The sequence below is a fragment of the Aquarana catesbeiana genome, linkage group LG01 (genome assembly GCF_042186555.1).
Source record: "Aquarana catesbeiana isolate 2022-GZ linkage group LG01, ASM4218655v1, whole genome shotgun sequence".
NCBI classification, from domain to species: domain Eukaryota; kingdom Metazoa; phylum Chordata; class Amphibia; order Anura; family Ranidae; genus Aquarana; species Aquarana catesbeiana.
The window spans coordinates 793,380-805,434 of record NC_133324.1 but is presented as its reverse complement, the minus strand read 5'-3'; the positions used below and the strand labels follow the sequence as shown (position 1 = coordinate 805,434).

At 48.9% G+C, this 12,055-nt stretch overlaps 1 protein-coding gene across 1 annotated transcript in view; it reads right to left on the bottom strand.

Moving 5' to 3' along the window:
* LOC141129310 (retinol dehydrogenase 14-like) overlaps positions 1-10,460 on the bottom strand; it is a 67,623-nt gene extending 57,163 nt beyond the window's left edge. Inside the window, exon 1 of the mRNA XM_073617262.1 lies at positions 9,556-10,460. Within this exon, the coding sequence (XP_073473363.1) occupies positions 9,556-9,712 (157 nt within the window). The 5' untranslated portion in view covers positions 9,713-10,460. The remainder of the gene's footprint in view (positions 1-9,555) is intronic.
* Between the last annotated feature and the right edge of the window lie 1,595 nt (positions 10,461-12,055).

The window sequence follows — 12,055 nt, the reverse complement described above, 5'->3', positions numbered from 1 at the left end:
TGATTCGACAGTTTGGGGATGTGTTTTGCACAGAAATGTGTTTCCTGTAGCAGGAGGAAGTGGGCTTTATGTTTAGTCAGAGCAGTTAGTACCTGTGACCTTTTTTCTGGTATATTTAAGCCTTTAACATTTAGAGACAGGCATTTGAGTGAGAGCTGTTGTGTAGAGATTCTAGCTCCATTCGACATTGTGGGTGTCCAGGAGTTTATGGAGTGCTAAGTTAAGCTAGTTAATGTCGTGTCCTATGCACTTGGTGTAGAGTGAATCAGTGGGTAATTGAAGGCTGGGGAGAAGGGAGGAGGGGCGGCCCCCGCCCTATACAATAAGTGTGAGGTAAAAAAAGTGTGGAATAGACAGAGGGGGTTAGACCCAGAGGAGATAATAGGGTAGAAAGAGGAGTGGGAAAACAGAAAATAGAGGGAGCAGGAGGGGGGGAGGAGAGGGGATAAGAGAGGGAGTAAAGAAAAGTTGAAGTAGGTAGACTTGAAGTCTGGAGAATGAGGGGACGTACCTCAGAGATACAATGGGTACGTAAATGAGGTACACCGGAGGTGGGCGTAGGCTTGCCTATCCACCTATGGGGGAGAAGTCCGGTTTAGTAGCTCTAGTCCGTATGGACAGCTGTGTGGGTAAGCGAGCTGTGGTAGGAATGAGTGCTGCGGCACTATGGAGGACGAATCATGCTAAATGATCGTATTTGGGGGTTGGGGGTGTGTGCGTTGGATTACCTTCTGGGGGGGGGAAGGGAGGGGGGGAGAAGACGAGATACAGACAAATTCCCCTCTCAGAACATAATAGACATGTCTCAGGTAGTCGATAACAGCCATCTATGGTAGCCTGATCTCTTGGGGGTTTTCCCATTAGAGAGGGAAAGAAAAATTGCTACTCGTATTTTCCTGTGTTTTTACTGTAAATAGTTTTTCTTAATTTTTCTCTGTATACTGAATTTTCTGCTGTTCCCCCTTTTTCGGGGATATATCTGTTATTGTGGGAGCCTGGATCCCCGTTCCAAGTGTAATAAAATGCTTGGGTGAGGCGGAGTTTTAAGGGGGTGGAGGTGATGATATGGGTTTACTGTTATAGGAATGGGTTGGCACCAACTCCTTACATGTCAGTGATAGTAGAGAGCTTAATGTAGGTGTATAGGTCATAGGCGAGGTATGGGATACTTTTGGAGGAGAGAGTTGGTTGCCAGTCTGGCGGTTGTAGATCGCCCATACACTAAATTGAGTGATAGCAATGAGTGTAAGAATCCAGGCTCCCACCATTTGTCTCACGCGAACAATGTTAACCATTTAAAACGTTTAAAACATGTAATACAAGCAAACAAACGTAACATAATTAAGAATAGTAGAACCCTTTGCCGTAAGTATAAGAGAGCTGTCTGATTGGCTCGTAGGCGTTTTAACCAGGGTAAATGCAAACCTGGCATTGGTGTTAGGGATGTGATTGGAAGGACACCAAGTCTGCCATAACTGGCCGAGGCGTTACTCACAGATCCAGATGGGATGGTGGTATATCTGCCAGGGTCCTGTATATGCGTCTGATCTCAAAACGAAGGATTTTCGGCAATGGTTCTTGAAGAGACTGGTGTTGTTCCTTCAGCTAAATAAAAAGGGGAGAGAAAAAACATAGGGGAGAAGAAGAAGAGAGAAAAAAAAAAAAAAAAAAAAAGATAGCCGGGGGAGGGGGATAGGTATTGTTCCAGAAGGGGGGGAAAGTTAGATTCACTGTGTAAAAGCAGTATGGTCAGAACAAGGGTGGTGTCTTCTAGTAGTTCCGACGAGGAGTGTTTGCCAGGCCTGGACTGCGGGCTGGGAGGTCTCGGCGGGATTGGCGATCTCCAGGTGATGTGGGGTCCAGTCTGCGACGTCTGGAGCGTTGTCTTTGGGCTTTGGGAGATGAGTTGTATGCGACTGGCTTCCATGGATCCGTAGGGAAGTAGAAAGCATGCCACTCAGGTATATCCATCTGAGGAATATCCATTTGTTCGCAAAAGGCGGGTAGATCTTCTGGGGTTCTAAGAAAAGCTGTGCGACCCCTAGTGGATGCCGACAGGCAGAATGGGAATTTCCATCTGTATTGGATATTGTGCGAACGAAGCACTTCCAGCAGGGGGCGCAGGGTGCGTCTGTTCTGTAGAGTAATTTGAGATAAGTCCTGAAATAATTTCACTTCAGTACCATTGAGTAGTATGCGGCCTCTATCTCTTGCTTTTTTAAGAATCTCCTCTTTTAAGGGGAAGTTAACGATACAGCAGACAATGTCCCTGGGTGGTTCATTATCCCGAGGAGGGGGTCTCAATGCGCGGTGTATGCGTTCCATTTCTATGGGGGAGTCTGCTGGCCGCCCCAACAAATCATTAAAAATGGAGCACACTGTGTGTTGTAGTGCGGCTTGGTCGACTCCCTCAGGGACCCCCCTCACTCTCACATTATGCCTGCGTCCCCTATTGTCCAGGTCATCCACTTGTCTATGGAGCTCAAATAAATGCGGAAGATGTGAATCATATGTTTTCTGTACTTGCCTTATAGCGGTGGCTTGTGTATGGGCGTTTTCTTCTACTTCTGCGATCCGATTGTTCATAGAGTGAATGTCCGCCTTGAGATCTGAGATCGCCGACATCATGGTATGTTTGATGTCTAGGGCGACTCTTTGGAGATCTCTTTGCAGGTCAAGTAGGCTTGGGAGAGGGGTTCCGGAACCGTCTTCGTCCATAATCGGGTCCGCGGTGCTTCTAATTGAGTCCGGGGATGAGGCCTGTGAAGCGCGTGAGGCCTGCGCGGCTTGTGAAGCCTCGAGTTGAGCGGCTTGTCTGGTCCGGAATATCTCGGGGATATTACCGCTGATCTGCGTGCCTGGATCTTTTTGTGCACGGGGTGTCGAGGTGCTCCTGTTGGACTTTCCCATCATGGGTAAGTGGTTTTAAGACCCCAAGTAAGGCGTTTTCCGTCCTCCGAGTGCGGGAGCCTTCTGTTTAAGCAGCCATCTCGGTTCCCATCCAGGCCACGCCCCCCATAATTACCTTTTATTTTTCTATTCTTCTTTGCACTTCCTGGTTCTCCTCCCGTGGGAGTAGGCGTGTTTCTAGCCTCTCCCAAACTCCTGGGAGCTAGTCTCAGGCTTCCCAGGATGCCACTGAGCATGTGCAGGAACGAGCGGTGAATGCTGGGAGCACAGCATTCACCACATCCAGGAAATAAATGCTTGTGGGCTTCAAATGCCCACAATGAAGATGGAAACCGCCTGCAGTGAATAATATAAGTTATTCTTTCCGACAAAATCTGACACAGGCGGACATATTACACACAATATGTGAGTATGTAATGCTGAGAAGAAAAGTTTGTGAATGAACTAAAAAAAAAAAAAAAACGATAGATAGGTGGACCCCCGCTTTAAGGAGACCATGATGGTCTCTGCCAGCTTGGGACTCAGTGGACAGATGTATGTGAAAAGAAAGCTGGTTAGTGAGATCTGGAAAGCCCTCGGTCTCCTGTTGTCTAGGAGGGGGGAGATCACTGTTTGTACTGTTAATTGTGCTAATCAACACACCAATTGTCTGCTAGCAAAGTACTGTGGGGATGTGTTTATACTTGTAATAATGTGTATTGTACTTTGTGAGCTCGATGCCGGCAAGTCTGACCTGGACTGAGACCTCCGAGTGTCCAGGTGGCTAATTGTTTGATTAACTTAATGTTTATAATGGTAATTATATTTCTGTATACAGTACAATTCTTATTCTGGTTTGTTCCAAAACTGGTATTACCTAGTTCTTGGGGTAACTATAGCCAGATTCACTGGTCTCGTGTCCCTTAGCTTGGGAAGCAATTTCTTGGCGGAGATACCCAGTCAGGGTGTCCAGAGTCCGTCACATTGGTGGCAAGCAGTGGGAGGCTTCCTGAAGTCTGGGACATCCAATCATCCACCAGGATCCAAGATCGGGATAGCAGACTTCAGTCACCCCAGCAGAGATATGCACCTGAGAATTCCTGGGACTGCTGCGATCGTTCTTTCAGCATTCTCCAGGACTGTCTGTGGATGAATACCTGGAGCTCAGGCAGCAGATTCGGGCAGGTCTCTGGATTGGAGACCTCCAGGTCGCTGGTATACACCAGGGAAGTGCTTTCCAATTCCAGTGCAACGGGCCAGTAACCAACGGACATTGCGGATGGCATTCCTGGGTGAGCGGCCCCAGGAGCAATGGGTGACTGAGTTGGGCAGGCTGGTCCAGCAGGAGATAGAGCTGGACAATCGATATCGGGCTCTGCAATGGCACGCAGAGGAGGGATATTTAGGGGAAACAACCGGAGGGATATGACTTTGGCGGCCCTGGATTGCTGTGGGAGAGCCTTACAAATGTTTGTGTTTGGCGATGAAGGGGAACCTACCCTTGAGGACCTGCAAGAATACAGAGAGGCTATGCTCGGACTTGTAGGGGTCTCAGAGTTTAAACCTGATCTGGATTATTTGCGAAGAAAAGAACAGCACCTGGAAAGGGAATAGAGGGAACTGCTAGAACACGTTCAGAAGCATGACACAGAATCGGCAGAGGAAACTCTGGAGATGTCCGGTTGTCAGCGCTTCAGCTTTGGGGACAGCACGCTCCCAACTTTGTGGGAACAGTTTGGGGACGGCCCCTTCCTGTTCCAAAATGACTGTGCACCAGTGCACAAGGCAAGGTCTATAAAGAACTGGATGAGCGAGTTTGGGGTGGAGGAACTGGACTGACCTGCACAGAGTGCTGACCTCAACCTCATAGAACACCTTTGGGATGAATTAGAGCAGAGACTGCGAGCCAGGCCTAATCGTCCAACATCAGTGCCTGACCTCACAAATGCTCTTCTGGAAGAATGGTCAAACATTCCCATAGACACCCTCCTAAACCTTGTAAACGGCCTACCTAAAAGAACAGGAGAGGAGAAGTGAAAAGTAATAAAGCGGAATCAATGTGGTACTTTTACTGCATCTGTCATTCCACGAGTAATTGTGTGGGTTAACTGAAAGAAATTCCAAATGCACAAGAGTATGGGAGAGCGTCCCAGAAAGTCGGTATAAAGTGACCCCAGACAGTGTGCTTATGGAAAATGTTATGTTTATTGGACTCAAAGGTTTATTAACAAAGAAAAGAAGAAATAGCTTATTGCAAACCTCCACCTATTACACCGCAATAACAACGTTGTCAAGCATACTGTCTGGAGTCACTTTATACCGACCTTCCAGAAACCTCTCCCATGGCCTTGAGCCTTCCCAGAAGAGTTGAAGCTGTTATAGCTGCAAAGGGCGGAGCCAACTCAATATTGAACCCTCCGGACTAAGACTGAGAGGTCATTAAAGTTCATGTGTGTGTAAAGGCAGGTGTCCCAATACTTTTGGTAATATAGAGTGTGTCTATATATATATATATATATATATATATATATATATATATATATATATGGAGTATTCTTGTTGTGCGAAGTGTCATTGACCTTCGGAGTGTCAGCCCCTGCCACACACTCAGCAGTTTGTTATCTCTCGGGGACCATGAACTTGTGTGCCCAGTGTGGTCAGTGATATCTCCTGACTGGACCCTCTTATCTCCACCCAGACACAGGGAGGATGGGAATCCCCTCTCCTTCTCCTGGAGGTCAGGCCTGCTCCTCCAGGAATTAACTCAACTTCCAACAGCAGATAAAACCTGTATGTCCTGCACCACTGCAGATGGTGGTGCTACACAGGATCTTGGTATTTGTTACAATGAAATTGAAACTGGTTACACAATGATAATATAGCAAAATTAACCCCCCCCCCACAGAGGATCTCAGCCCCAGCTCCCCCAATATTCCCGGAATAACTCCATGATAATCATCCTCACGGAATTGTCACATCCATTCACAATCACACTTTCCTACTATTTGAATTATTTGGGGATTTTTAGGCTGATATTAAAAAAATGAATAATTAAAAAAATAATTATATATATTATAGATAGTATGGGATGGAGTGATAGGAGGGAGCTCCAGGTGCAGGTGCAGCGTTTTTATGTAAGGGGGGACAAACTAAACTGCACCCTCCTTGCTGCACATGAAATCTGATTGGCTGGATGATTATTATGGGAGATGTGGGTGTGCGCAGTGGCGGAATGCTGCGTTGTATAGGAGATGTGTGATGTGCACAGTGATGGAATGCTGCGTTGTATAGGAGATGTGCGGTGTGCACAGTGATGGAATGCTGCGTTGTATAGGAGATGTGCGGTGTGCGCAGTGATGGAATGCTGCATTGTATAGGAGATGTGTGATGTGCACAGTGATGGAATGCTGCGTTGTATAGGAGATGTGCGGTGTGCGCAGTGATGGAATGCTGCATTGTATAGGAGATATGCGGTGTGCGCAGTGGCGGAATGCTGCATTGTATAGGAGATATGCGGTGTACGCAGTGGCGGAATGCTGCATTGTATAGGAGATATGCGGTGTGCGCAGTGGCGGAATGCTGCATTGTATAGGAGATGTGCGGTGTGCGCAGTGGCGGAATGCTGCATTGTATAGGAGATGTGTGGTGTGCACAGTGATGGAATGCTGCGTTGTATAGGAGACGTGTGGTGTGCACAGTGATGGAATGCTGCATTGTATAGGAGATGTGTGGTGTGCACAGTGATGGAATGCTGCGTTGTATAGGAGACGTGCGGTGTGCACAGTGATGGAATGCTGCGTTGTATAGGAGACGTGCGGTGTGCACAGTGATGGAATGCTGCGTTGTATAGGAGACGTGCGGTGTGCGCAGTGATGGAATGCTTTGTTGCATAGGAGACGAGCGGTGTGCGCAGTGATGGAATGCTGTGTTGTATAGGAGACGTGCGGTGTGCACAGTGATGGAATGCTGCGTTGTATAGGAGATGTGCGGTGTGCACAGTGATGGAATGCTTAGTTGTATAGGAGATGTGCGGTGTGCACAATGATGGAATGCTTAGTTGTATAGGAGACGTGCGCTGTGCGCAGTGATGGAATGCTGCGTTGTATAGGAGACGAGCGGTGTGCGCAGTGATGGAATGCTGCATTGTATAGGAGACGTGCGCATGATGGAATGCTGCATTGTATAGGAGACGTGCGCAGTGATGGAATGCTGCATTGTATAGGAGACGTGTGGTGTGCGCAGTGATGGAATGCTGCGTTGTATAGGAGACGTGCGCTGTGTGCAGTGATGGAATGCTGCGTTGTATAGGAGATGTGCGGTGTGTGCAGTGATGGAATGCTGCGTTGTATAGGAGATGTGCGGTGTGCGCAGTGATGGAATGCTGCGTTGTATAGGAGATGTGCGGTGTGCACAGTGATGGAATGCTGCATTGTATAGGAGATGTGTGGTGTGCACAGTGATGGAATGCTGCGTTGTATAGGAGACGTGCGGTGTGCACAGTGATGGAATGCTGCGTTGTATAGGAGACGTGCGGTGTGCGCAGTGATGGAATGCTGCGTTGTATAGGAGACGTGTGGTGTGCGCAGTGATGGAATGCTGCGTTGTATAGGAGACGTGCGCAGTGATGGAATGCTGCATTGTATAGGAGACGTGTGGTGTGCGCAGTGATGGAATGCTGCGTTGTATAGGAGACGTGCGCTGTGTGCAGTGATGGAATGCTGCGTTGTATAGGAGACGTGCGGTGTGCGCAGTGATGGAATGCGGCGTTGTATAGGAGACGTGCGCTGTGTGCAGTGATGGAATGCTGCGTTGTATAGGAGACGTGCGGTGTGCGCAGTAATGGAATGCTGCGTTGTATAGGAGACGTGCGGTGTGTGCAGTGATGGAATGCTGCGTTGTATAGGAGACGTGCGGTGTGCACAGTGATGGAATGCTGCGTTGTATAGGAGACGTGCGGTGTGTGCAGTGATGGAATGCTGCGTTGTATAGGAGACGTGCGGTGTGCACAGTGATGGAATGCTGCGTTGTATAGGAGACATGCGGTGTGCGCAGTGATGGAATGCTGCATTGTATAGGAGACGTGCGCAGTGATGGAATGCTGCATTGTATAGGAGATGTGTGGTGTGCACAGTGATGGAATGCTGCGTTGTATAGGAGACGTGCGGTGTGCACAGTGATGGAATGCTGCGTTGTATAGGAGACGTGCGGTGTGCGCAGTGATGGAATGCTGCGTTGTATAGGAGACGTGTGGTGTGCGCAGTGATGGAATGCTGCGTTGTATAGGAGACGTGCGCAGTGATGGAATGCTGCATTGTATAGGAGACGTGTGGTGTGCGCAGTGATGGAATGCTGCGTTGTATAGGAGACGTGCGCTGTGTGCAGTGATGGAATGCTGCGTTGTATAGGAGATGTGCGGTGTGTGCAGTGATGGAATGCTGCGTTGTATAGGAGATGTGCGGTGTGCGCAGTGATGGAATGCTGCGTTGTATAGGAGATGTGCGGTGTGCACAGTGATGGAATGCTGCATTGTATAGGAGATGTGTGGTGTGCACAGTGATGGAATGCTGCGTTGTATAGGAGACGTGCGGTGTGCACAGTGATGGAATGCTGCGTTGTATAGGAGACGTGCGGTGTGCGCAGTGATGGAATGCTGCGTTGTATAGGAGACGTGTGGTGTGCGCAGTGATGGAATGCTGCGTTGTATAGGAGACGTGCGCAGTGATGGAATGCTGCATTGTATAGGAGACGTGTGGTGTGCGCAGTGATGGAATGCTGCGTTGTATAGGAGACGTGCGCTGTGTGCAGTGATGGAATGCTGCGTTGTATAGGAGACGTGCGGTGTGCGCAGTGATGGAATGCGGCGTTGTATAGGAGACGTGCGCTGTGTGCAGTGATGGAATGCTGCGTTGTATAGGAGACGTGCGGTGTGCGCAGTGATGGAATGCTGCGTTGTATAGGAGACGTGCGGTGTGTGCAGTGATGGAATGCTGCGTTGTATAGGAGACGTGCGGTGTGCACAGTGATGGAATGCTGCGTTGTATAGGAGACGTGCGGTGTGTGCAGTGATGGAATGCTGCGTTGTATAGGAGACGTGCGGTGTGCACAGTGATGGAATGCTGCGTTGTATAGGAGACATGCGGTGTGCGCAGTGATGGAATGCTGCATTGTATAGGAGACGAGGGGTGTGCACAGTGATGGAATGCTGCGTTGTATAGGAGACGTGCGGTGTGCGCAGTGATGGAATGCTGTGTTGCATAGGAGACGAGCGGTGTGCGCAGTGATGGAATGCTGTGTTGTATAGGAGACGAGCGGTGTGCGCAGTGATGGAATGCTGTGTTGTATAGGAGACGAGCGGTGTGCGCAGTGATGGAATGCTGTGTTGTATAGGAGACGAGCGGTGTGCGCAGTGATGGAATGCTGTGTTGTATAGGAGACGTGCGGTGTGCACAGTGATGGAATGCTGCGTTGTATTGGAGATGTGCGGTGTGCGCAGTGAAGGAATGTCGTGGGTGACGGGTGAATAGGGGATACAGACAAGTTCCAGCATGCTGGATGATATCAGATGTTCTTGTGAGAAGGATCCGATGTACACAATATATCCAGTCCATGGAGGAGAAGCGACACTCGGCTGACGCTCGCCTCTCTCTCTGCTCCGGTCGCACTCACCTGTGTTGGCTCCGGTCACGATGGCGGTTTTCCCAGTCAGGTCCACACGGCACTTTTTAGGGTCCCACCTGCTTTTCTTCTGTGTGCGGAGGACCACCGCAAGGACCAGAGAGCACAGGAACCACACCGGGTGACTGAGGAGGGACAGCAGGTCCATGGCACTGAGAGGTGGGGAGGACTGCAACTACTGTCCACTGACACGCTGCACTAAATACCAAACATCTGGCTGCACCGTCCCCCTACCATTCCCAATAGTCACTGTACTACACTACTGCTACGTGAGCGCTCCTCTCTCTACACACAGACACTCAGGAGGAGACAACCGCACACACCTACTCTGCACCACCCGCCAGGGTCCTAGTGCCTGCAGCACACCAAAACCAGAAATGTCACATATTGCAGCTCACTGATCATTGGATGCGGCGGCTGCGTTCGTTTTCTCTTAGCAAGCTTTTTTTTCCCCCTTTGTTTTCAGCTGGTGATCTGCCCAGTAACACACCTCCCCCACATCTAAGAATTGGTAGGGTGCAATATAATAAATGTTTGATTTTGGGTTTAACCTAATCCCACCCCTTTTGATGGACGCAGTATCAGACCCCGCCCACCTTTTACTAACTTGCTGATTAAACTCACACCGAGCTGTCCCCGATACGGGATTTTCCTCCTCGATTTTCCAGCTCGCTGGACCACAAAGTGCCAGCAGACTGAGAGCGATGGGCGCTGGGTTGGGGTAACAATGCAGTTTACCCCCCCCCAAATCAATCACCGCCAGCAGATATTTATCGTCACTTGCTGATCGCTCACACTACATTTACTGCAGGCGGGCGTCATGTGCGGCATTTTCCCTGTACAGACACAGGGGGGCGCTGCACACCCGCTAAGGCGTGAACACAGCGGAGTGCGGATCCCGATACTTGGGGTGATCATGTGATCGAAATGTCAAGCAATAGGATTCACAACAGCTTCGCTTCCTTTACTAGTGAGCTGTGATTGGTCCGCAACTATCACATGGTACCTGGGCCAATCACAGCACCCTGTACCATGTGATTAGATGAAGCCAATCACCAGTGATCACAGCCGTCATAAAATTAACCCGTCCATGGCAGGTGAAAAGCACTGCTGGTGTAACGATCTTCACTGTACCAGCAATCAAAGTGTAAAAAATATAAAAATCGCAGATCACCCCCCCAGAGTAGTACAATGTTACTATGGCGACACTGAACTACTCTGATGAAAGCAATTAAAAAAAATATATATTGAATATAAAATGATTTTATTTTGGTAATTTTTTTATGTTTTTCAACATATTGTCACCAGTCAGTGTCTCTGATCCCTGCCACACCCATCATATGATGACATCATACTGTATAGTGACATCATGGTAAAAAAAAATGTATTTAAATTCTTAATGTTTCTAAAAATTGTGACACAAAATTGACAGTTTCAAAAAAACTCATCATGTCTCGTAATAAATACCTCAGACTGTCTACATTCCAAAAAGGGGGTCATTTAGGGGGGGATTTGTACTGTCCCGGCGTTTCTAGGCCTCCAGATAATGAGATCAGTACACCGGGATTGGTGGATTGTCAGGTACTGCGCCTTGAAAAAGTTTTCATACCCCTTGAATTTTCCCACATTTTTGTCAAGTTACAACCATAAAAATGTAAGTGTGAGGCTGACCCTGTGATGGTGGGAGGAGCCTGCCCTCCGTCCCTCCTTCTCTGTCGACGTTTGAGCGTCATTTCCGGGCGACGGTTCCTGACACCACTTCCGGTTTTTCGAGGAGATCGTGCGGCCGCTTCTCCTCTCTCGCATAGGACAGCGTGTTGTGGAAATTTTATGAAGATGTATTTAATATGTATTAGAAGAGTCTCCCGGTGAAGAGCGGACCGGGGCAGAGTGACGCTGGATGAGTCCCGTCTGGGAGTGGAGAACTTCTCGAGGTTGGAGAGAGTGGAGATCACCGTTGTGGTGTCTACTAAAGTGTTTGCGGAGTGAGGACATGCGTAAGGGCCCCAGAACGATCGTCTGGTGGGGGGGTTGGCTCTGCAAAGACATTATCGGTTATGAGGGACGTACGGTCGTGTCACCCCCTGTGCCTGATCAACACGTGGCGGGACGCGTAGCGTGCACCTCCAGATCATCTCCTATCGGCAGGAACGGTAGTATAGTCCGGGTAAGCTTCGTTCTCTGAACAACGCAGAATAAGAACTCACACCAAATGGTAAAAACGGGAGCCTTTCAATCGTTGTGGTCGGGAGCTTCGTTCATGATCTCAATCTTCCTTTATGTAGCTGAAGATAGCTTATAGAGACAGGGGGCGGGAGATCGTACACTCTGACCCCGCCCAGACACACCCATAAGACTCCCCTAGTCATTATTCATTCGTTTTTGTATAACCCCTTCCCACCAGGAGCCACGAATCACGAAAAACCACTTCTGACGGCTAACCACAGACTGGAACCAATCCGGAAATGGCTTCATTCCAGTCTCCTGAATG